The sequence below is a fragment of the Cricetulus griseus genome (genome assembly GCF_003668045.3).
Source record: "Cricetulus griseus strain 17A/GY chromosome 1 unlocalized genomic scaffold, alternate assembly CriGri-PICRH-1.0 chr1_1, whole genome shotgun sequence".
NCBI lineage: Eukaryota > Metazoa > Chordata > Mammalia > Rodentia > Cricetidae > Cricetulus > Cricetulus griseus.
Genome location: NW_023276807.1, coordinates 75,373,973 through 75,397,991, shown reverse-complemented (window position 1 = coordinate 75,397,991; position 24,019 = coordinate 75,373,973). Strand labels below are relative to the sequence as shown.

Below are 24,019 nucleotides of genomic sequence, written 5' to 3'. Positions count from 1 at the left end.
GAGGAACAAGAAGCACCCAACTGAAAAGTATATGCTGGTTTTAGATGCAGGAAGGACAGAATGACGGCCAATGGACTGGAGAGTTTTAGACCTGGGTTTTTCCTCTCAATTCCTCAGTTTATGTGCTCAGCTTTCTCCTGAGTGTGATCATTTCTACCTCAGGAAACTGTTGTAGAGGAGTTAATGTAGTGATCCACAGGAAGGGCTTAGAGTGTGGCTGGTTTTCATTTCACAAGTCTTAGGCTCTGATCACGTATCAGAGGAAAGATTATTCACCTGTATCTCTAGCCCCATGTTCAAATAGGATTCATAAAGTGGGACCTTAGAAGTTGTAATATTTTACCTGTTCCACTTGGTGTCCAGGTGAAGACTCAGGTTCCTCAAGGAAAGACACCCCTGCTGGGCATGGTGGTGCACACTTTTAATCCCAGCCCTTGGGAAGCAGAGGCAGGAGGATCTCTGGTCTGTTGAGCTAGTTCCAGGACAGTCAGGGCAACACAGAGAAACCCTCTCTCAACTCCCCCCCCCAAAAAAAAGAAAGGGAGAAAGAGAAAGAGGGATGAGGGAGGGAAGGAGGAAGGGAGGGAGGGAGGGAGGAAGACAAACCACCCCAGAGAGATCTAGCTCACAGATGGCGAAGCCTGAAGTGTGTGCTATCATCAAGTATATATATAGTCCACACCACATCTGCACAGCCCTGATTGAGTCAGAGAGACTCAATATAGCTAAGTCCAGATATTGGGGGGTCCTTAGTACAACAGTCCTAATTTTTTAAATGTTATATTAAATTCTTTCTTGGCATCATTCCTGTTCCCAAAATAATTGGTACTCTTAATAATAATTGGTATTCTTAAGTGTACCCACAGTCAATGTGGCAGCTAACATGGCAGAATGGGCTTGTAGTCACCATTCTGTAGTTTTTCAAAACCCAGAAGCTCTAAAGAAATATAATGCTGATTTGGTATTAAGGATTGGGAAATACTACTAAGGAATAAATAAGTCTGTCAGAACTCAACTAGCACAACTAGGGGTGTGAAGGATCCTTATAGAAACAACAGCATAGAACTTTCTCTTAGATATAATTTCTAGCTTTGATTCTGAAGTATTTGTGAACCTGGAGTTTCCTTTGCTTACTGAGAAAGGCTCTGGGAGCCAGCCAAACTAGCTTGACCAGATAATACGCTGGTTCTGGTCCTCAGGAAGACTTGGCTAGAGTGGATGGAGGATGTCCTATACAGAGAATGATGCCATGAGCCATGAGGGAAGCACCTGACAAATCCCTGCCCCACTCTCCCCAGGGCCTTCACCAAGAGGCAGCAACAGTTGACAGCCATGAAGGTGATCCAGAGGAATTGTGCTGCCTACCTCAAGCTCCGCAACTGGCAATGGTGGAGACTCTTCACGAAAGTGAGTGATTAGCTCTACACCTTCCCAGAAGTCATCTGACCACCTCCAGTTCCCCATCCCTAAACCCTTCTGAGATCTTCTCTAGATGTGGGAGTGGGAGGTGGTCCAAAGTGGCTGTAGAAATAGAGGCCTGAAGTCAGACCTCAGATGTAGGCTTGCAAAGGTCCTCCCCTTTGGCTTGTGGGTTACATGACCTTAAGGCAAATCAAGGTGTTTCTGTCACCTCAAGAATCCATCTTATTGCACTCGTGTAACAAACCCACCTCTCTGTGTAGCCCCTAATGGCCCCACTTCTTCCCTCTGTTTCTGTACCCCATTGTTTTAGATGTAAATGGAGTCCTGTGGTGTGGTGCCTTGTAGGATTGGTGCTTTCACTTAGCATGATGAAGCAGGAAGTCCTCACTTGTTGCTTGAATTGGTAGATCATTTTATTCCTTGCAGCTTGCAGGGCCTTTGGGAACCACTGGCCTTGACAGTATCACTGGCTGCACAAAGACATGTTAACTGACTGTAAACTTATATATTCCCCTTACATGTCCTTGAGTGTGTAAATTCTTTCCCCAAGAAAGTACTTACTGAGTACCTGTTGTATGCCAGGTGTGTATTAGTTGGTATTATGGTCTGTGGCTTCATGAATATGCCAGATAACTGGAGAGGCAGATGATAACAAGCAGGTCCCAGAAACAGGTAATTGCAAATCCTGCTAACTGTGTGAAGGCAACCATGGGGTTCACTGGCAGAGGGTCTGGGTGTCAGGCAAGTTGAAGAAGAAGCCTGACAGGAAGCTGCTCTCTGAAAATGTTCCCATGAACCCACATTCCAAGGAACTGTTCTGAGGGGACCATCTTCCATAAAGAAAAGCAGGGATTCAGGGCACCTTCCACAGCCTCTTTGACAGTGACAACATTTCCAAAGCAGACTCATTGGTTTGGTTCACCTATTGATGGGGATGGTGGTGGGAAGTCAACTAGTAAAAGCAATGCCTGTACAGAACTGGGGTTGCACAGACTGATGGACAGCACGAGCTAAGAAACAATGAGTGATGAGAACAAAATACAAAAGAGGAACAGAATTAAATGATGAGAACAGAATATACAACTAAGCATTCAGTTCAATACTTGCCTTTTTGTTCTCCTTTTTGAGACAGGGTCTCTCTGGCTGGTCTGGAACTTTTTAATGTAAACCAGGCTAACCTTGAACACAGAGAGATTTCCCCTGCCTTTGCCTCCCCAGTGCTGAGATTAGAGGTATATGCCACCATGGTCAACCTTCAAGACTATTTTTTACACAGGGGAAAAAAAAAACAGACCAGAAGAAAAATTTTGAAAGTGACTATGGCGGGGAAACAGCAATGGAGGATTTTTTCTTCTTTTTTCCTTGCAAAGATGCATAAACCACCTCCAGCTCCCTTGGTTCTTTCTCCTTTCATTTGGTTCTAATAAACTGATCTAATAAGAGGCCCATGGACTCAGGGTGTATCTCAGTGGTAAAGCTCACAGCCCTGGGTTCAATCCCCAGCACTCCAAAAAAGAAACAATGAAAGGTCCCACACCTTTGCCATGCTAATAGTTGAGGCTCAGCAATTCTGTCTTGTGGAAGAGGGTCTCAGAAATTGTTCTAGAATGTAAGCTATATATCTTGCCTCTAGCTGCTGATGCCACTGCTGTCTTGATTCCTGTTTCAACGGCTCATTATGTCCCTGACATCGCCAAGTGTGGTGATGGAAAAATCATCTGTAGCCGAGAAGCAATCCCATATTTGATGAAAATGGCTCCCTTCGGCCAAAAAAACACTAATGATGGCTATGTATATCTATATGCAGGTAAAGCCGTTGCTCCAGGTGACACGGCAGGAGGAAGAGATGCAGGCCAAAGAGGAGGAGATGCAGAAGATCAAGGAACGGCAGCAGAAGGCAGAGGCTGAGCTGAAGGAACTGGAGCAGAAACATACACAGGTATTAAAAAAGAAGTGTGCAGAGGGCTGTGGGGACAGCACATGCAAAGGCCCAGCCCACGGTGAGACATGGCCACCTCCTAACCCTGCATGTAGCTGTCCGAGGAGAAGACTCTGCTGCAGGAGCAGCTGCAGGCAGAGACAGAACTGTATGCTGAGGCCGAGGAGATGCGGGTCCGGCTGGCAGCCAAGAAGCAGGAACTGGAAGAGATCCTACATGAGATGGAGGCACGCCTGGAGGAAGAGGAGGACCGGGGCCAGCAACTACAGGCTGAGAGGAAGAAGATGGCTCAGCAGATGCTGGTAAGTCATTGCAGGGGCAGCTTATGGCAGAAATAGATCCACTGGACCCTCCGTGGAGGCATCTGATGGTACATGGCCCTGATGCTGGAAGATGGTGGCACTAAGGCCACTAAGAGCAATGGCCATCTGCCCAACACCACAGAGCTAGGGCAGGGACCGAACACAAGACTCCCGAGCCTGCCTTGTCTTCTGTGTGCTGACCCACTTCCTGTTAGTAACGTAGTATAAAGGATAACTGTGTCAGCTATTACACTGTATCAAAACAGCTCATACATAGCAGCTTCAAACAGTTCATATTTATCTTAGTAGTCAGCACGTGGGGAGGGGCTTAGTCGAATGATTCTGTCTTACGGTCACTCATGAAGTTAGCAATCAAGATCCCAAATAGGGCCAGTCAATTGAAGGTTCAAACTGGCTAGAAGATCAGCTTCTTTGTAGTTTATTTGCATGGCTGTTAGCAGGTGGTGTCAGTTTCTCAGCCACTTCATGTGGGTGCTTGGGCTCCCTCCTGTCATGGCTGTAGAATGCCCTCAGAAGGAGGGAGAAAGCTGCAATGACTTCCATTCTCACCAGGCCTCTGAGTTTACAACCTATTACTTCCTTCCAATTGTGTTGAGAGTTCTTAGTCCCCCACACATTCATGGGGCCTGATTTCCTGCCTCTGGAAGGAATGACATCAAAGAATGTCTGGAGTGTGGTACCCACTCCCCATTAAACACATCACTGATAGTGAATGAAGCAAAGCATTGGTCTTCCTTCTGATGGAGACAGCAGTGTGTGGGGCATCCTCATCCCAGCCTCCACACTAGCTAACTTCAAATCTCCTCTAGTGACTTTGTTCCAGCAAGGCTGTGATCCTTATCTCTCTCCCAACCAAGGACCTGGAAGAGCAGCTGGAGGAAGAGGAGGCTGCAAGACAGAAACTACAGCTTGAGAAGGTCACAGCTGAGGCCAAGATCAAGAAACTGGAGGATGACATCTTGGTCATGGACGATCAGAACAACAAGCTTTCAAAAGTGAGTTAGATATGCCAGGCTTGTCTGGGTCACACGTCCAGCATTAATGGCAGAAGCACCCTGTGAAAATGGGGATAAGTGATCACTTCAGTTAGTAATCGCAAGCTAGATGACTCCATTCAAACTGGGCATCAGCTGTGTCCCCTGTGGGTTGGGCTCTCTGTGGATCAGAACACTCATGGAGCAGGAAGCCAATGTCCTGCACAGGGTCTTACGCGCTAGTGAGACAGAAGTAACCATTACCATTGTGACCAGGGTCTGAAGATGCTCACCCTGTTAGGAGTGGAATACTAGGGCATGAAGGAAAATCTCCAAGGAGACTTTCTGGAGGAGATAGCATGAATGCAGATTGAGGAACAGATAGGAATAGAGCGTTGACCTGCCCTGCAAAGGTTCTGAGGCAGAGACAAGCTGTCATGTGGCAGGAATGGGGAAGCCCTTAGCTGAACATGAGTGTGCAGGACACACCGGCATGAGACAAGAAGTGGGCAACCTGAGAAGTTCCTAAAGAACTTCTATCATCTGGAGTTGTCTTTAAAATGTTCATATAGAAACTGCTGGAAATAAAACATAGACCATGGAGGGAAAAATCAGAAACCACTTCGATGATTGTTTTCCCCTTTCCCCCAAAAGGAACGAAAACTCCTTGAAGAGAGGGTCAGTGACTTGACAACCAATCTAGCAGAAGAGGAAGAAAAAGCTAAAAATCTCACAAAGCTGAAGAGCAAGCATGAGTCCATGATCTCAGAACTGGAGGGTGAGTAGGGAAATAGGTGGAGCCAGAAACCATGTTAAATGAAATGAATTCGGCTCAAAGACAAATCCAGATTTTAATATTTTGTTTTATATATTTTTGTTATATAAAATTTTATTTTCCATTTTAAAAATGTATTTATTACTTGGTTGGTGTCCGTGTGTATGTGGTGTGTATGTGTGGTGTGTGTGTGTGTGTGTGTGTGTATATGTGCTTTGTGTGTGTGTGTGTGTGTGTGTGTGGTTGTATGTGTATGGTGTCTGTATAAGTGATGTGGTGTGTGTGTGTATGAGGTGTGTGGTCATGAATGTCATAGCATGCACATGGAAGTCACAGATGATTTTGTAGGGTTGGTTCTTTCCTTCTACTGTGCAGCTTCTGGGGACTGAATGTAGATTGTGAAGCTTGGCTGCAAGTGCCTTTACCACAGAGTCACCCCGTTGCACTTATTTTGCTTTATTTTTAGAGATAGGTCTCATGTAGCCTAGGCTAGCCTGAAACTTACTGTGTAGCCAAAGCTAGCAGCTGTGAGCTCCTGATCCTCCTGCTGACACCTCCCAGGTGCTAGCATTACAGGTGAACTTACTCGGCACTAAGAATTGAACCCAGGGTCTTGTGCATGTTAGGCACGCACTGTCAGCAGAGCTACACCCTCAGCACAGGGTCTTGATTTTAAATAGGTGCACGAGCACAGGACATGAAAACTGAAGGGGACCTATGGAAGGGAAGGGGTATTAAGGTAGGGCAGGTGGCTAGACAGGAGAGGGAGATAGGGAGCGAAAAAGGACAATAGCTTTGCTCTCATATGGAATCGGATTTCAAAATAGGAAAACCATGAAAGCAGAAAGAGGAAACTTTTGAATACAGAAAGAGGACAGGGTGAGGGGGAGGAGGGATGAGAGAGAGTAATTGAGGCAAAGACAAGCAAAGTCCCACCATGTGTGCCTTATGAAAATGTCCCCACTATTCTATAAAATAATAGAATTATTTAAAAACTTTTAAAACTAATACACAGGGACTGGAGAGATGGCCTAACAGTTAAGAGCACTTTCTGCTAAATCCTGAGGACCAGAGTTTGGATCCCAGCACCCACAGTAGGAGGCTCACAAATGCCTATTACTCCAGCTACACGAGATCTCTTCTGCCCTCCAAAGGCCCCACACACATGTGCATACACACTCACATAGACACGCACACATGAACATGGATCCACATATGTGCACACACACACACACAAACAACCAGATACTCACACATGTGCACACACACTCATACACATACACACAGATAAAATAAATATTTTTTAAAAACTAATAAACCAGAAAAATCAGAAAGGACCCTTTAGAAGGCAGATTACCCTGGGAAAGAGACTGTCTGGGCTCCGCACTGTGTGTGTGCAGCACACCCTGATGGGAAAGGAGCTTTTTCTCAGGGTTGGTATTCCCTCTACTAGAGAGGGATCTAGGGCTGAATGTCCAGTGTCCACAACCCAAGCAGAAAGGCATAGGCTTCTTCCTGGTGTCTTCCTGTCTCCCTGCTGAGGCAGCCCTGGCTCTTTTGCAGTGAGGCTGAAGAAAGAAGAGAAGAACCGACAGGAGCTGGAGAAACTAAAGAGGAAACTGGAGGGTGATGCCAGTGATTACCATGAGCAAATCGCTGACCTGCAGGCACAGATTGCGGAGCTCAAGATGCAGCTGGCAAAGAAAGAGGAGGAGCTACAAGCAGCCCTGGCCAGGTGTGGTGTGTGTGTGTGTGTGTGTGTGTGTGTGTGTGTGTGTGTGTGTGTGTGTGTGTCCAGAGGCCCTCTGCTCTTTGAGGAGGCCACAGGCCCTTAGGATAGATATTGCTTCTCAGACCAGGTCTCCGGCAAGCCTTCCCAACTATGCTCTTACCCCTAAATCTCATATTTGAATTCTCTTCCCTCTAAACTCATCCTCTCTGCAGCCTCCCTACTCCAATGGAATTGCAGCATCTGGGGTGCCCAGAATTTGTCATCTGAATGCCAGTTTTGAGTTTCCAGTCACCCACTGAGTCCATCTCTCTCAGTATCCACCACGTGTCTAGACTGGGTGGCTTTCCTCCTCCCCATCTTACTCTCTCTGTGCACGTGGGCTTCTTCCCTAGCTTCTGGCCACACTTCTCCTGGTCACACAGCCTGAGTCACCTGGCATTTGGCTGGCCTCAAGATGCAGATACAGTAGCAGCAAGCGACAATTACCACCCTGTTTGTTGTGTGCTCAGATCATTCCCAGAAGCACCCTCAGGCACCCAACCATTGTGCCACTCTCAAGCTCACTTCTCTGGGGGAGTTGAGGAGGTTCCTGCTATCACTGCTTGTAAGAGGCAAAGCTGGGGCCCGAACCCAGGGCTTTCTGATTAGTCTTCTGTCTCATCTCTCTTTTCTAACTTGGAGAGCATGGCAGATGGGTAACTAATGGAAAATGTTGCTTCAGTCTGTGCTGGAACAGTAGCTGGGTCACCCAGAAAGACTCTGATCTCTCTGGCAGGCACTGGGCTGTAAGCACAACATCAGAGCACCTGCTTGTCCCTCATCCTGGGCCTTCTCATTCTTCATAGTCAAGTTGGATAGCAAAACTGAATGTCATGGTAATCCCAGCACTCAGGAGACTGAGGCAGGAGGATGTAAAGTACAAGGGGACTCTTTTGTGGGAATTTATCCTATTCACTGCAGGTTCAGGCCTTAAACAATGCTCAGGATATTGGGGGATTCAAAGGGAGGCTGTCTCCTAAAAGAAGAGCAAAGAATCACCAGGTTGGTTGACCATTCTTTGCTGTGGCATTCCAGGTGACTAGGCATCGTTCATTCCATTCCATTGAAGGAAACAGGCCCATGTGATTGACAATCCTGGTTTCTCCAGTGCTTTCTTTAAGCTGAGCCTCCTGCACTTTGGGACACAGGATCCAGTCCCTGGACAGATTTTTGTGGCATTGGATAGCTTTGGCTTATAGGGTCTTAATCTTGGTGCTCCATCCTGGGCAGGCTCGATGAAGAGATCTCCCAGAAAAACAATGCCTTAAAGAAGATTCGAGAGCTGGAGGGCCATGTCTCAGACCTACAGGAGGACCTGGACTCAGAGCGGGCTGCCAGGAACAAGGCTGAGAAGCAGAAGCGAGACCTGGGGGAGGAGCTGGAGGCACTGAAGACAGAACTGGAGGACACACTGGACAGCACAGCCACACAACAGGAGCTCAGGTACAGGGGCTGGACACCAGGGGCCATTGACTCCAAGCAGATCTGAAATCACTGACCTTCCTGGTTCTGTCTAGAACATGAGTATGTTTAATTTTATCTGCAGGAGAGCAGTAGTAAAGAATTCAAGAACAACTTTAAAATGATAGATGTCAAAAAGGAAAATTCCCTCTAGTTCCACCCATAGTTAGGGTTTGTAAGTAATTTCTTCCTCTGAATGTGTACATGTGTATATGATAAATTTTTATGATAAATTTTAAAAATAACATCAGATTGCTCTCCAACTTAGAATTCACTACAAGTAAATAGAGGAGACAATCATATCCCAGACAATTTGCTGTCTCTGGTGAACATAAGTCATTTATTCATTTAGTGAGCATATAAGCCTTTTGAGCATATCCTATGGGTAGGCAACTCTGTTAGCTATGACTCAGCATTCCCCACTCTTTGGGTTTTATACATGTACTAAAGGTTAGTTCCACTTTTTTGCCCTCCCCCCACTGGAGATACAAAAAAAAAAAAACCGCAGAACAGTGGCTAAAAAAGCTCCAAATCAGGCTGCCTTGGTGTTGTGGCTCTGTCACAGGGTGGTTGGGACCCCATGCCTAAGCTGATTCTCCCCTTAACCTGCAAATGACATCACTGCTTTGTAGGTTGCTCTGAGGATCAGATGCTATGTATGGAAACCAGGCCCAGCTGGGCTTGGTGGCTCATGCTTATAATCTTAGCACTCAGAAGCAGAGTCAGGAGGATTGTGAATTTGAGACCACTCTGGGTTATGTAGTGAGTAAAATCCTGTTTCAAGAAAAGAAAAACTTAGCTCAGGGCCTGGCATATGGTAGGAACATAGTAAGTACTGGATAAATCCAAGCAGTGTTAATATTTAAGGGACATCTGCAGACCACAGACACAATCTTACTTATAGTTTCTATGCTAGTTTGCCAGCCTTGAGAGGTTCTGGGAGCAATATGCTCCCTTTTTCACACCTGATACAAGACTACAGGTTTAGAGAGGTAGGCAAGTCACTCTGGCTCACACTGCTCTGGGTACCAGGAGAACCTGTGTCCCTGCACAGTACGATCACAGGCAAACCTGTCTCTGGTCTCTGACCTGAGTGTCATCCACTGTGTTCTTTTCCCCTAGAGCCAAGAGGGAACAGGAGGTGACAGTGCTGAAGAAGGCCTTGGATGAGGAGACACGGTCCCATGAGGCCCAGGTCCAGGAGATGAGGCAGAAGCACACACAGGCAGTGGAGGAGCTCACGGAGCAGCTGGAGCAGTTCAAAAGGGTGTGTGCTCTGGAAACACCCGGACACCATGTCATGGCGGCAGACTTCACCCACTTTTGTCTACAACTTTGGCACTTGAAATGCTTCTAAAACCCAGAACTTTCTGTGCCTTGCAAGTGAAAAATCCTACCCCAGACCTGGTGAGATGGGTCATAGTCAGAATGCAGGTATACCATAGTAAAACAATCTTCAGGATGTAGGGATATTGTCTATGAAAAGGAGGCAAATCGTGTTCAGCCTGAGTTCATTCCCCAAGGTGTTTCTTTATGTGCAGATACAAATATCCTACAACCCAAAAAGCTATGAGATTCGTGACTCTCAGATTTTGAGAGATTGTGTAGCCCAGATGTGTTGTGAGGTGTCTGGAAGCTGAGTGGTTTGCCCGGACTCCAGGAGCTGCTCGTCTTCTGTCCTCCTCACCATCTGAAGTTCCCCTCCTGTTTTAACCCAGACATGTTTTTATCCTTAGGTGACCCAACATGCAGTTAGGTAAAACAACTTGATCACAGAGATAGCAGGGAAATTAGACAATAAATGTGAAAGATAATAGGGAATGGTGGCAATCAGAGCCAAATGGAGTGGTTCTGTCCCACTAACAGAGCAGCCGCTGCCTAGATCAGCTAGGTTTTGCCTTGAGAGAAGATAAGGCCAGGTCTTTAGTTTGTTTTTTGTGAGTCAGAATTATTGAAACATGCAAACAGACCCCCCCACACACACTTTTCTTACTTTTAGATAGGGTCTTATTCTATAGCCCAGGCTATCTTGGAACTCATGATAATCTACTGCTTCAGCTGGAGTGCTGGGATTACAGTTGTGTGCAGCATACCTGGCTAAATTCACTTTTTTGTTGTTTTTTTTTTTTTTTCAAGACAGTGTTTCTTTGCGTAGCCCTGACTGTCCTCAAACTCTGTCTATAGAGCAGGCTGGCCTTGAACTCATGGAGATTCACCTGCTTCTGCCTCCTAAGTACTAGGATTAAAGGTGTGTGCCACTACCACCCAACTTAAATTCACCCACTTTAAGTGTACCTTTCAATGCATTTTGACAAATGCAGCCATCTGAGTAAAGAACACCACAGACACAAGACAGAACACGAAGTTGTTAAAAAAGATATGGGAATCCTTATTTTTGTGGGATATGTCCTAAAATTAGGTATCCCATATAGAGCAGACCTCGGGGACATGGAAGCAGGTTGATGGGGCTTCCAGGTATGATTTGATTTGATTCCTGAGTTAAGAAACTGGCATCCAAGGAGTTCTACGGAAGTTCTAAGCTCCCTTTGTCCCTTCCCTTGGATGAGATGGACTAGGGGGAGGTGCAGGGAGAGGAAGAGACAAGCCCACCTCCCTCTGCTTCCCTTGGCAGGCCAAGGCAAACCTGGACAAAAGCAAGCAGACGCTGGAGAAGGAGAATGCAGACCTGGCCGGGGAGCTGCGTGTCCTGGGCCAGGCAAAGCAGGAGGTGGAACACAAAAAGAAGAAGCTGGAGGTGCAGTTGCAGGAGGTGCTGTCCAAGTGCAGTGACGGGGAACGTGCCCGGGCTGAGCTCAATGACAAGGTTCACAAGCTACAGGTGAGGACAGCATCCCCAGGTTGCTGCTCTACTGCAAGAGACCTCTGCTCAGCCTCTCAGACCATCCTTTGGTTGCCAGCAAGTTGGCTTCCTCGAGATACATTCTTGCATTTCCTTGTGTGAATTCTTACTTTCAAAATCTCATTTATACACTTAATGAACATTTCTTGAGCACCTAGTGCAGGCACTGTGCTTAATCCTGAGATAAAAGAGGAAGAAGACAGATATGTCTCTGTGCCATCTGAACTCCAGCCCAGTGGGGTGGGAGAGATGGCCATGAACACAGAGAGAATATCTGGAAGACACACATATTACTTGCAAGGGCAAATACTAGGGTAGCCTGGGTCAGCAAAGGCTGCCCTTGGGAGGACTAACTCAGATGCATATGTTTTCAAGCAGAGGTGGTAATATATACAAAGACCCAGTGGTAAATGTGAAAAGTAGAAGGGGTCAAAGGCCACAGTGCTGACAAGTTGGGAGAAGAAATGGTACAGAATGGGACCAGAAAAGGAAGTAGTAACTAGATAGAAAAGGCCCCTGAGGCCCCAATTAGATGTATGTTGGTGTTTACTCCAAGTAACAGAGGCAACTGAAGCTGATGAATGACAGCGCCTGTTTACCTTTGGTTTTACCTCCAGAGACACATTTGGACTGTTTGAATTTCCAAAGAATGGCCTCAAGTTTGATGTGTATTGTGATCACAAGCTCAGGCTAGGGAGCAGGGAAACACCACTGGGGTTTGCTACTCCAATACACAGGGACACTCCCACGGCTTCATTATAAATGGGAGAAGTGAGGTGGGGGCTGTAGATGTACGTTCCAGACACACCTGTGCAGAGCCATCAGGACTGGTGTGGAACAGAGATGCAGGGAGGGGCTCTGCTCCATGCCTTTAGCATCCACCTCTTTGGTGATGGCCATAAAGGTCATGAAAGAGTATTGAGTAGGGGGTGAGAGCAGGACCTACCTACAGTCTCCTCCCTGGCAGTAAGGAGTGAACAAGTCAGGAGTGACTTTCAACACTGGGACTCTCAGATCTGCAGCTCATCTCTGCCAGCCTTGGTGGGGAATTGGACTCCAATTTGGTGGATCCTAACTGGGCCCAGTCAACATAATGAGGCTCTTAGAGGGTATTTTCTGGGTACCCTCCTGGGTATTTTCTGTCACTGGGCACCACAGGTTACCTACCTGTTGCTGGCAATTTCTTTCCAGCCAGGTCCCACTGCTTCCAGCTCCAAATGAACACACAAAGACTTATATTAATTATTAAACTCTTGGCAGATGGCTAGGGCTTCTTATTGGCTAGCTCCGTCTTAATTATTAATCCATTTCTATTAATCTAAGTATTTCCACATGGTCTTATCTTACTGGAGAACTCCTGGTACATCCTTTCTTCCCAGTCCTTACATAGCGACTCTTTTGTGATTTTCCTCTGCCTACCTTTCCCAAAATTCTTCTCACCTCCTCATCCCACCTATCATCTTGCCTCATTGGCCAAACAGTAAGAAAAACATATACAAAAGAATATTACCCATCACCTACCCCTCCACACAGGTGCATGATGTACTTTCAGTAAAAAAGGGCTTTTCTTGTTGACCTGTGATATGAGTTTCAACTCACCTGTCTCTCACCCCCCTCAGAATGAAGTAGAGAGTGTCACAAGCATGCTCAATGAGGCAGAGGGCAAGGCCATCAAACTGGCCAAGGATGTGTCATCCCTTGGGTCCCAGCTTCAGGACACTCAAGTGAGTATCCTACTACACTATCTGGGAGACCTGGAGAGCCTGTTTCCTTGGGGGGGTGTCCCTGGGACCCCCATGCATACATTCTGTTGTAGGAGCTACTTCAAGAAGAAACCCGGCAGAAACTCAATGTGTCCACCAAACTACGTCAATTGGAAGATGAGAGGAACAGCCTGCAGGACCAGCTAGATGAGGAGATGGAGGCCAAGCAAAACCTGGAGCGCCACATCTCCACGCTAAACATTCAGGTGTGGACAGCATGCTACTGCCCACCGTACATCCTCATCTCTTTCTGGGGCCCACCATGGGTCCTCTCCTTACCTCCAGGGTCTACTATGATCCCTCTTCCCTGGGGTCCCCACTGCTTCTCTCCACTCCTCTGGGCCTGGGTGGTTTGTTTACTCACTAGTTCCCTCTGCTGTTGGATTTCCTCAGTGAGGAGGATGAGGGTTCGCTTCTCAGGGCCCAACTCTTGGCCATTCCAGCTCTCAGACTCTAAGAAGAAGCTGCAGGACTTTACCAGCACCCTGGAGGCAATGGAGGAGGGGAAGAAGAGGTTGCAGAAGGAGATGGAGGGCCTCAGCCAGCAGTATGAGGAAAAGGCTGCCGCCTATGACAAACTGGAGAAGACGAAGAATAGGCTTCAGCAGGAGCTGGATGACTTGGTCGTGGACTTGGACAACCAGCGACAACTGGTATCCAACCTGGAAAAGAAGCAGAGGAAATTTGATCAGGTAGCGCTGAGAACTCATTGCCCTGTCCTTGAACGTGGGGTGAGGTCAGTTCTGTACGGTACTGAGGTGGCACCGTGAGTCTGAATCTCACCTGGACTCTGCTGGAAGCAGTGGAAGACTGTCTTGTCTCATCTTAGGTGACCATGACATATAAGGGCCACTAGGTCAGGGCGTGAACAGATTAGAATGCTTACCATTGGGAGTTTTCTAGGCACAAACACTGTGAAAACTGCCCATAGACATAGCCTTAGGCTATCACAAGCCCTAATAAAATGAGGGTCATTTATCCCATCTACTCAGCAAATACTCAGAAGCACTGCTGGGTGTTAATAAGTAATTCCAAGCATCTATTCTTCAGATCATATCATTTGTTTTCCACTTTTTTTTTGAGATGGTCTCCTGTTGACCAGGTTGGCCTTGAACTCAATATGTAGCTATAATGACTTGGAATTTCTGAATTTGTAATCCTCCTGCCTCTACTTTTGGAGCACTGGGGTCACTGGTGTGCCATACTCAGTTTTATGCAGTACTGGGGATTGAACCCAGGGCTTCCTGAGTGGTAGGCAAGAATTCTATCAACTGAGGCACAGCCCCTTCCCTTGAAGTGTATACTAGTTAATGCCACTTTCCCCAAATTCTTCATTATGTGAAATTTAAAGCAATTGTGTAGTCATTCCCAGAACCATTCATTAACAGTGTGCTACATGCCTTTTGCCCTACTTTTGGAGGTTGGGTGAGGGAAGAGGATTTTACTATGTAGCCCTGGCTGGCCTGGAATTCACAATGTAGACCAGGCTGTCCTCAGACTCACAGAGATCTGCCTGTTTCTGCCTCCCGGGTGCTGATATTAAAGGTGTGAGCCACTATGCCTAGACATAACCTAGTTATTTATAGTAAAGATGAACCACAAAACCCAGCATATTTAATCTTTTGGGTGCATTTCAAAGCAAATCACAGGCATCTGTGAGCTTCTCCATTAGCATGTCTCATTGTGTATTAAAGGATACTTGGGCTGATGAGATGGCTCAACTTATAAAGCATTTGCTGCCAAGATTCATGACCTAAATTCAGTCTCTAAAACCAAATCTACTTGGTGGAAGGAGAGACCAGCTTCTACAAATTGTCCTCTGGTCATCCTGTGGCACACACATGTACATACAGGGGGGCAGGGGGAGAGGGAGAAATAAACAAACGTTAAAAAAAAGACTTAAAAATAATTTGGAGCCGGGCATTGGTGGCGCACGCCTTTAATCCCAGCACTCTGGAGGCAGTGCTCACTCTGTGAGTTCTAGGCCAGCTTGATATCCCCAGCGAGTGCCAGGATAGGCTCCAAAGCCACACAGGGAAATCCTGTCTCAAAAAACCAAAAAAACAAAACAAAACAAAATAATAATTTGCAGTCAGACATGATGGCATGGGCCTGAAATTCTGACTCTCAGGAAGATGAAACAGGAGGGTTATAGATTTAAGGTTAGCCTGGGCTAGGCTACATAGCAAGACTATCTCAAAACACTAATATTAATTAATTTTTATTTAATATCTTTATATCTATAAATTTACATATGCTTCAATGAATACATCCTTTAAGTGTGCAGTCATACTGTTCTGATAAATGAGTTTGTTATGACCCAAACTCCTAAATACTAGCTCCAATATATGTTATCCATACTTATAAACATGATTTTATATGTGATATAGTGTTATTCTAAAACTCAGTTTACAGATTGTGCTGTGAGTCCAAATGCTAGGGGTTCAGGGGCCACTGCTCCCCCTGACTGGCCTCATCATGCTGAGCCAGTTCCTTCCTTCCCCAGCAGCCATTCTGCTCTGGACTGTCATTTGTGCCCACGATCTCATTATTCACTAGAGGGCCAGAAGTTGTTTTCACTGCCTTCCTGTCGATACTCTGTTGTTTTCGATGTCACCTGGGCTGTTAGGAGGTCCTTGCTGTCCATCTGTCTCTACTGAGTTCTGCAAGTGTGGGTTTAGGTCTGTAACACGCTGCTCTCTCCTCCATCAAATGAGAGCTAAGTTGGAACAGAGTCATCTTTGACTTTTCTCCAAGCATGTGCATAACCGTAGACCCCAGGATGGTACATAACCTAACTTTGTAAGAAAGATATTTGTGAAAAAAAAAAGAAAAGTGCTTGTGGTCATGCAACAAAAACATTATTCAGTGTCACTTTGTCATCAGTAGGAGGATGTTCTCACCCAATGGGCAGTTTGTTCTAGCAGTGAGAAAGTAAGATTATCTTAACTGACTTCCATGTGTATCTAAATTGCTTGCACTTGCACTGGGTACATTCAATGTGATGGGAGCTTCTGCATTATCTGGGGTTTAATGAGCTTCAGGGATGCTGGGGATGCCTCTGAGCCTTGTGTTCTTTCAGTTGTTGGCCGAGGAGAAGAACATTTCTTCCAAGTATGCGGATGAGAGGGACCGAGCTGAAGCAGAGGCCAGGGAAAAGGAAACAAAGGCTTTGTCCCTAGCCCGGGCCCTTGAGGAGGCCCTGGAAGCCAAAGAGGAGCTGGAGAGGACCAACAAGATGCTCAAAGCTGAGATGGAAGACCTGGTCAGCTCCAAGGATGACGTGGGCAAGAATGTAAGTGGTACTGAGTCTCAGTGATGTGCGTCAGTCTGGTGTGGGCACAGGAGGCCAGGGAACAGCGGCTGGGGCTGAGCCATCAGGAGTCATGTCAGGCCCTAGCGGCCGAGGCCACCGCTCTAGCCTCATGAAGCCTCCATCCCGTGAGGGCGAAGCCTTACTTGAGCAAAGGCCCTGCCCATTCTGCCTACCAGGTGCATGAGCTAGAGAAGTCCAAGCGCGCCTTGGAGACCCAGATGGAAGAGATGAAAACCCAGCTGGAGGAGCTGGAGGATGAGCTGCAGGCCACTGAGGATGCCAAGTTGCGGCTGGAGGTCAACATGCAGGCCCTCAAGGGCCAGTTTGAACGAGATCTCCAGGCTCGAGATGAGCAGAATGAGGAGAAGCGGAGGCAGTTACAGCGGCAGGTGAGCCAGTTCTCATCTGGGGACTGGGGACATCCCATCCTCCACTGCCACTTTCTGCCAGGATTCATGACCTGAATTCAGCCCCTAAAACACACATGGTGGAAGTAGTGGACACCCCCACCCCCAGCAACGTACACTGGATTGTTCTGAGTGCCTGGGAGCTCAGGGAGCAGCCAAGTGAGCCAGGGCTCTGAGGGCATCCGGTAACCTGTACCTTTGGTCCTGGCTCAGCTGCATGAGTATGAAACAGAGCTGGAAGACGAGCGGAAGCAGAGGGCTCTGGCAGCAGCAGCCAAGAAGAAGCTGGAAGGGGACCTGAAAGACCTGGAGCTCCAGGCTGACTCAGCCATCAAAGGGAGGGAGGAAGCCATCAAGCAGCTTCGAAAACTGCAGGTGGGTAATGCTGTGTTCAGTAGGGAGTGTAGGTGGAGGAAGACATGGCTCCCCAGGCCAGGGACATCCATGTGGAGACCTCAGGAAGCAGCCTGCCTATCAGGTGTAGGCCAGTGGCTGACTCTGCGTCACTATTTAGCCATGGGTGGTGTTTTCTGAGTGAAGCACCATTGCTGGGCTCTTGTTCACTTGTCAAATTCCGTCTTTGTGGGGCTTCAGTTGGATCCAGCCAACTGGATCTGAGAGGGGGAGTGTGGATTGAGAAAGGGCAAATAAAGACGCTAAGAAAAAGAAAAAGACAGAGACACAGGATAGAGTCAGGAGGGCAATCCAGTGAATACTGAATGTGTCAAGTTTATTCTTCAGCATTCTTAAATACCTTAACCAAAAAGGGGGACACGGTATCATATACACGGAACAAACAGACTTTCTTCCTTAATCCTCCAAGCATTTGGTAACCACACCTTAGACTTAATTTCCCATTATCTGGTCTTGAGGGTCAAGAGTAATCACACCTCAGACTAAGTCTGTTGTTATTTAGATAAGATACCCAAGGCCAAGATCAAACATCCTACTGTAGCCATGCCTTAGACCTTTAAGTCTTACTTAGGACAGTTTTGAACTCTCTGACCTCGAGCCAAGATGAAGCAGAGCCATCTTTATGGGCCCTGACATTCACTCCCCTCTGTTCACATGGAGAATTCTGTCACTGGAGGCCTGGGGCCCACCCAAGCATGATAAACTGGAAATTCCAAGGGGTTGGCATGCAGAGGTAACCCTGTGCAGAACCAGGTGAGTGAAGTGGACCTCGCTTGTCCTCTTGACTCATGCAGGCTCAGATGAAGGACTTCCAGAGAGAGCTAGATGATGCCCGTGCCTCCAGAGATGAGATCTTCGCCACCTCAAAGGAGAATGAGAAGAAAGCCAAGAGCCTGGAGGCAGACCTCATGCAGCTCCAGGAGGTAGAGGCTCCCCCTGCTGGTGACAGCCTCACATGGAGCTGTGGTGGGACCCACACTGCTCCCCCAGGCCTAGGCACACAGATTTCCTTCCCTCTGCTTGGCTTCTTTCTGAATGAGTGGACCTCCCTCCACAAAGAGCAAAGAGAACCTCCCTGAGCTCAGAAGGGGAACTGCATTTCAGCTGTGCAGGGCAGATGACAGAAGCAAGATAGCTAGAGCCTCTCTCTCCTGCTTCAGGACCTAGCAGCAGCTGAGAGAGCTCGCAAGCAAGCTGACCTGGAGAAGGAGGAGCTGGCTGAGGAGCTGGCTAGCAGCCTGTCAGGAAGGTGAGGCTGCAGGGGAGGCCGCTGGACTTGGCGTGAGAGAACAACCAGCATGAGTGCGCCCTGGAACCCTCACTTCAACGACAGTAAACCCGACACTCACCAGAGCCCTGACAGGACAGACCCCGGGCTGGGGAAAGGGTCTACCCTGTGGTCTTCCCACCTACTGATTTGGAAATGTGCTATTTCATTCATTCTGAGTGAGTGGTGGCAGGGACAAAGGCAGACATCCTTCCTGTCCCATTGCTGATGCTGGTCTGTATGTGAGTCCCAGCTCAGCACTTCCTAGCTGGTTCAATATAATTTTGCTCTGATATGGCTCAAGAGGCCATTTAAAGGAGAAAGGGCTTGTTTTGATTCGTGATTTCAGAGGATTCACCCCAAGATCTTCAGCTGATCCTGGATTCAGGCTAGTACAGAACATCACGGTGGCAGGAGCATAATGAAGAGGCTGTCACCTCATGGCAGACAGGAAAATGTCTGTGTGGATTTAAGAAGAGTAGAGTCCCCAAGGACACACACTTACCCTACCCCTCTGCAACCCACTTCTTCCAACTAGCCTCTGTGTCCTGCTTCTCATCATCCAGGAATTCATCACTTTCTGAATCCATCAAGGAACTAACCTATTTATTAAGTCAGAGCCTCAGAATCTAGTCACTTATCAGAGGCCACCAGTTGGTAACCAAGCCCCTAGTACATGAGTTCAAGAGGGACATGTCACATTCAAACCATGACACAAGGTGATCTTGGGTGACTTTAGTCTCCCCTGAGCTTGCTTCTAGAGTTAGAGAGTGAAGGCCACCTGAGACAGCAGCTTTCCAGGGAGAGTGTCCTATGACTGGGGAAGGCCCATGGGTACCAAGGCAGCTCTGCATTCCCCTCAGGAATACGCTGCAGGATGAGAAGCGCCGCCTGGAGACAAGGATCGCCCAGCTGGAGGAGGAGCTGGAGGAAGAGCAGGGCAACATGGAGGCCATGAGTGACAGGGTCCGCAAGGCTACCCTGCAGGTAGGAGATACTGAGGTCAGGGTGAGGGGAAAAGGAGGGAACACCTCCTTGGGTCATTTAAATTAGCACAGTGGGCTCAGTAAGCAACCTACCCCTGTCTGGTTGCCCTACCCATTTAGTTCAGGGTGGCTGCTTCTGCTCTACACAGGACAGCCTGTACTGGGCACTCAGCCATTAGACTCAAAATAGCAGATCATCTGGGGGCTACAGTGAGGCAAAACTACTTGGCCATGTTCCCCACAAAGGAACAAAGTGCCTTGGATTTCCTGAGACTGGGTCTAGGTGAAGCCCTGGAGTGGCTAAGTAACATGCACCATAGGCCTACTTTGTGTCAGCTCCAGGGATGGGGGAGAGAAAGGAAACCTGAAAACAAGGCACAGGGTCCTTCCTCCTTGTCTTAGTTATGGTTTCTATTTCTGGGACAAAACACCATGCCCGAAAAGCAAGGTGGGGAGGAAAGAGTTTATTTAGCTTACATTACACTTCAACATTGCTGTTCACTACTGAAGGAAGTCAGGAGAGGAACTCAAAACAGGGCAGGATCCTAGAGCCAGGAGCTGATGCAGAGGCCATGGAAGGGAGCTGCTTACTGGCTTGCTTCCTCTGGCTTGCTTAGCTCACCTTCTTATAGAACCCAGGACCAACAGTGCAGGCATGGCAACACCCACCATGGTCTGGGTCCTCCCCCATTGATGACTAAATGAGAAAATGTCTTACAGTTGGATCTCAAGGAGGCATTGTCTCAGCTGAGGCTCGTTCCTCTGATGACTCTAGCTTGAGTCAAGTTGACACAGAGAACCAGCAAGTACACTCCTAATCACTAGTGCCATGCCTATACCTGTCTGCTACCTTCAGAAAACTATGGGCAGACCTGCAGGTTCTTATCTGGCTCCCTCTATCACATGGCCATGGTGAACTGCTCTGGTGTTTCCCCTCACCACTCTTTGCCCAGTCCCAAGGGTCCTTGGTGCCTCTGTGGAGTGGAAATGTCCTGAGCATTCCTCTGTGGTAGGTGCCAGGGACCAACCAGTAGCCTGTCAGTGTCTAGGGAGCATGGGAAGAACTGAACAGAAGGTCCCTGGCTCAGTGTAGGTAACACAGGAAGCTTCTGAGATGAGTCTTAGGGTGACAAGGAATGCAGTTGTTGGAGAGAGCCTCAGGGACCCATGGCAGTAGACTTGTTCTGATATCCACCCTAGCTTCCTGCCTCATGGCCACTCCTCTTCCTCAGGCTGAGCAACTGAGCAATGAGCTGGCCACAGAGCGCAGTGCAGCTCAGAAGAATGAGAGTGCAAGGCAGCAGCTGGAGCGCCAGAACAAGGAACTCCGTAGCAAGCTGCAGGAGGTAGAGGGTGCTGTCAAAGCCAAGCTCAAGTCTACTGTGGCGGCACTGGAGGCTAAGATTGCGCAACTGGAGGAGCAGGTGGAGCAGGAGGCCAGGTATGCGGCCCTGGAGCTGCAGTCCCAGCTTTCTGGAGACTGGACAGGAACAACAGGGGAATCATTTACCCTAAGAGCCTCATTTCTGGTGTGTGACAATGGAGTTCACGGGTGGTCACAGTGCAAGGATGTGCTAAGGACAATATGGAGACACGAAATACTAGACCTCCCTCTAGCCAAGAGCAAACCCTTCAAATGCTAGTTGTGTTAGGATGGTGATGGTCCTCCACACATGAGCCAGCCTTGGTGGGTACCTGCCTGCCTGCCACCAGGTTCCTAAAAGGTCTAGCTACCAGCCCACATACACAAGTAGGCTTCCCTGCTTAACCATAGGAACCTAATGTTTTAAAGATTCTGAGCTGCTTACACCCACTTTCTGAATGATTCACACACTTTCATGGGTTTTAGTTTACTTGCAGATGTGTAGAACGATCACAGTTTTAGAATATTTGCATCACCTCAAAGAAACAAAAACCCCCAACTACAACAAAAACACTCTTTGTCCTTCCTTCTCCATCATCCCCAACTTTAACCATCCACTTTGAAACAGCTTATGCTGAATATATTGGTTCCTTTTCTCATTGTTGTGACAAACTAAAGGGCTTGTTGTGGTTCATCATGCGGGAAAGTCATTATGGAGCAGCTTGGTTTGGGGTCAGCTCGCCTGCAGATGATGGATCAGGCATCAGAGAGTTGGGGATGAACCAGAAGCAAATATCTATCACCTTTGAGTCCTGCCTCTGTTGACCCATGTGATCCACAACTCAGCGTTCCACAACCTTGCCAAACAGCTGGTCCTGCTGGGGATCAAACATTTTCCTATAGGGGTATCTCACAAAGGTTTAAATGGGAACCTTTGTAGATGGCTCATTTCTTCACCAGAGGTTTTTAGGTCATTTGTGCTGTACCATGTCTAGATACCTCACCTTTCTTTATTCTTTTGAGGCTCCTGGAAGCTGGGATGCTGCTGGGGTCCAGCCTCAGCCCGGGTTCAGATACTGGGATGGGCAAGGGGGGTCTCAGTGCAAAGAAATTAATTGTCTGACCAATAGATGAGTTTCATACGAGTGGCCCTCCCCAAATAGCTCCAGCCACTTTTATTTATACATAAAAAGCATGTTTTTCCATACTAACAAACAGGTTTTTTCCATCCTCCAATGTTAACCTCTGGCAAAAGCAAATGCATCAAGTATGTTTTTTTCCCCCAACTTTTACATCAAAACATCTTTAAACCAAAGACAACACATCATTTTGCTAGCTTAGCCAAATACTGAGCCAGGTACATCCTATCTGCACAAAACTAAAAGGTGATTGACAGAGGCACACATTTTCAAGAACAACAATCTTATTCAAAGAATATTTACAGAAATAGGGGTGATCTGATCCTGTCAGCACTGAATTAGAACACCTTCCAGGGTCTGAAGTGACAGCTGGTATCTCCAGGCAAGAAGCCTGAGAAGCATCAGCTCCCAAAGAATTTCAAGGGAAAATATTTGAGAAAAAAATGGGGTTTCCAGGAATGACTACATCTGTCCCAGGCATGACTGACAAAGTGACACTAAAACTACCAAGAGAATCATGAGTGTAATGAGAGAAAAAAAGAGACATAGGCTTTGAGGTCCCAGCCATGCTCTGTGCTGTCCCGAAGTCCAATGGTCCTTGCTGAGTGAGACCATCCCTGTGGTCTCTTACCTCATCTGGAGATCCATTGGTCCAAAACTAGGCCACATGGCTCCTGACAGGATGCCATGTTTTAGTTAACATACCAGCCACAAGGATACCTCCTTTCCTCCCCACCACAGAGAGAAACAAGCTGCTACCAAGTCACTGAAGCAAAAGGACAAGAAGCTGAAGGAGGTCCTGCTGCAGGTGGAAGATGAACGCAAGATGGCAGAACAGTACAAGGAGCAGGTAGCCACTGCTGCGGCCCTTCCTCACTGTTCTGGCCTCACCCGGCGCTTTGGGGCCCCACGCATACAGCCTTGCTGACCCACTGTCCTCTCCTTGGCAGGCAGAGAAAGGAAACGCCAAGGTCAAGCAGCTGAAGAGGCAGCTGGAAGAGGCCGAGGAGGAGTCCCAGCGCATCAATGCCAACCGCAGGAAGCTGCAGCGGGAGCTGGATGAGGCCACTGAGAGTAATGAGGCCATGGGCCGAGAAGTGAATGCCCTCAAAAGCAAGCTCAGGTGAGGAGCTGAGGAGGGGGTAGCGGGGGGGGGGGGAAGACCGACTTGCCAGCCTAAAGTGCCTGCCCTGCACCTCCACTCTTCCATATCCCTGTACCCCAAAACCCCCTCAACTCTCTCCCGCCTTTGTGACTCACTGCACATTTTTATTTGTCTAGCGCTGAAGCAGGCATAGAGCGACCAGGGCATGGCCTCTGAGAAACTCAACTCCTATTCTTTAACCCACATGTCCCACCCCCTTCTGTGTGGAGGAGGTTGAGGAAGATTCCATCTCTTGAATCCTATCCTTCATTGCAGGATGGACAACTACTGCAGGGAGGACATCCCTCACTTCCTATCTTCTTTTTTGAACCTTCTACCTCAGGTTCTCACCCTAGGCACACTGCCGTGTCAGGAAGGGCTGGGCTAGGCTGTACATATAGGGTGTTTAGCAGGCCCATCTACCCAGCACTGTGACAATTACCAATGTCTCCAGAAGTCGCCAGGTGGCCCCTCATGAAGATGCCCTGCCCACACTATCGTGGGGACTGGGTTCAGTCCTCTTGCTCAAGGCTGCCTCCCACTCTGTACCATGTCATTCTGGACACGCCAGCCTCTCTTCACGCCCCTGTTCTCTGTGATTTTAATATCCCAGGAGCCTTGCTTTCTGTCCCCTGACCTTGTTGCACTCTGGGATATGATGAGAGAGCCTAGACTCTAACCGCACTGTGGGCATC

General features: G+C 47.8%; 2 protein-coding genes across 2 annotated transcripts in view; both read left to right on the top strand.

The window, feature by feature from the left end:
• The window catches only part of LOC100771006 (myosin-11), an 80,250-nt gene extending 56,940 nt beyond the window's left edge, over window positions 1-23,310 (top strand). Inside the window, exons 19-31 of the mRNA XM_035453412.1 lie at window positions 1,299-1,411; window positions 9,701-9,705; window positions 13,432-13,494; window positions 13,732-13,980; window positions 16,371-16,583; window positions 16,781-16,993; window positions 17,225-17,386; window positions 18,220-18,348; window positions 18,586-18,674; window positions 19,556-19,679; window positions 20,911-21,119; window positions 22,922-23,030; window positions 23,131-23,310. Of these exons, the coding sequence (XP_035309303.1) occupies window positions 1,299-1,411; window positions 9,701-9,705; window positions 13,432-13,494; window positions 13,732-13,980; window positions 16,371-16,583; window positions 16,781-16,993; window positions 17,225-17,386; window positions 18,220-18,348; window positions 18,586-18,674; window positions 19,556-19,679; window positions 20,911-21,119; window positions 22,922-23,030; window positions 23,131-23,307 (1,855 nt within the window). The 3' untranslated portion in view covers window positions 23,308-23,310. The remainder of the gene's footprint in view (window positions 1-1,298; window positions 1,412-9,700; window positions 9,706-13,431; window positions 13,495-13,731; window positions 13,981-16,370; window positions 16,584-16,780; window positions 16,994-17,224; window positions 17,387-18,219; window positions 18,349-18,585; window positions 18,675-19,555; window positions 19,680-20,910; window positions 21,120-22,921; window positions 23,031-23,130) is intronic.
• Window positions 3,074-3,716, top strand: LOC118239729 (myosin-11-like). Its single transcript, XM_035453411.1, has 2 exons — window positions 3,074-3,361; window positions 3,457-3,716. Exons 1-2 carry the CDS (start codon window positions 3,203-3,205, stop codon window positions 3,697-3,699), a joined length of 402 nt encoding a protein of 133 aa, XP_035309302.1. The 5' UTR covers window positions 3,074-3,202; the 3' UTR covers window positions 3,700-3,716.
• Window positions 23,311-24,019: the final 709 nt, after the last annotated feature.

What these genes read in the sequence shown, in the direction of transcription:
- LOC118239729 (XM_035453411.1), top strand. Translation starts at nt 3,203, where the DNA reads ATGATGGCTATGTATATCTATATGCAGGTAAAGCCGTTGCTCCAGGTG. An exon ending in TGGAGCAGAAACATACACAG is followed by an intron (nt 3,362 to 3,456) that starts GTATTAAAAAAG and finishes CCCTGCATGTAG; the next exon opens with CTGTCCGAGGAGAAGACTCT.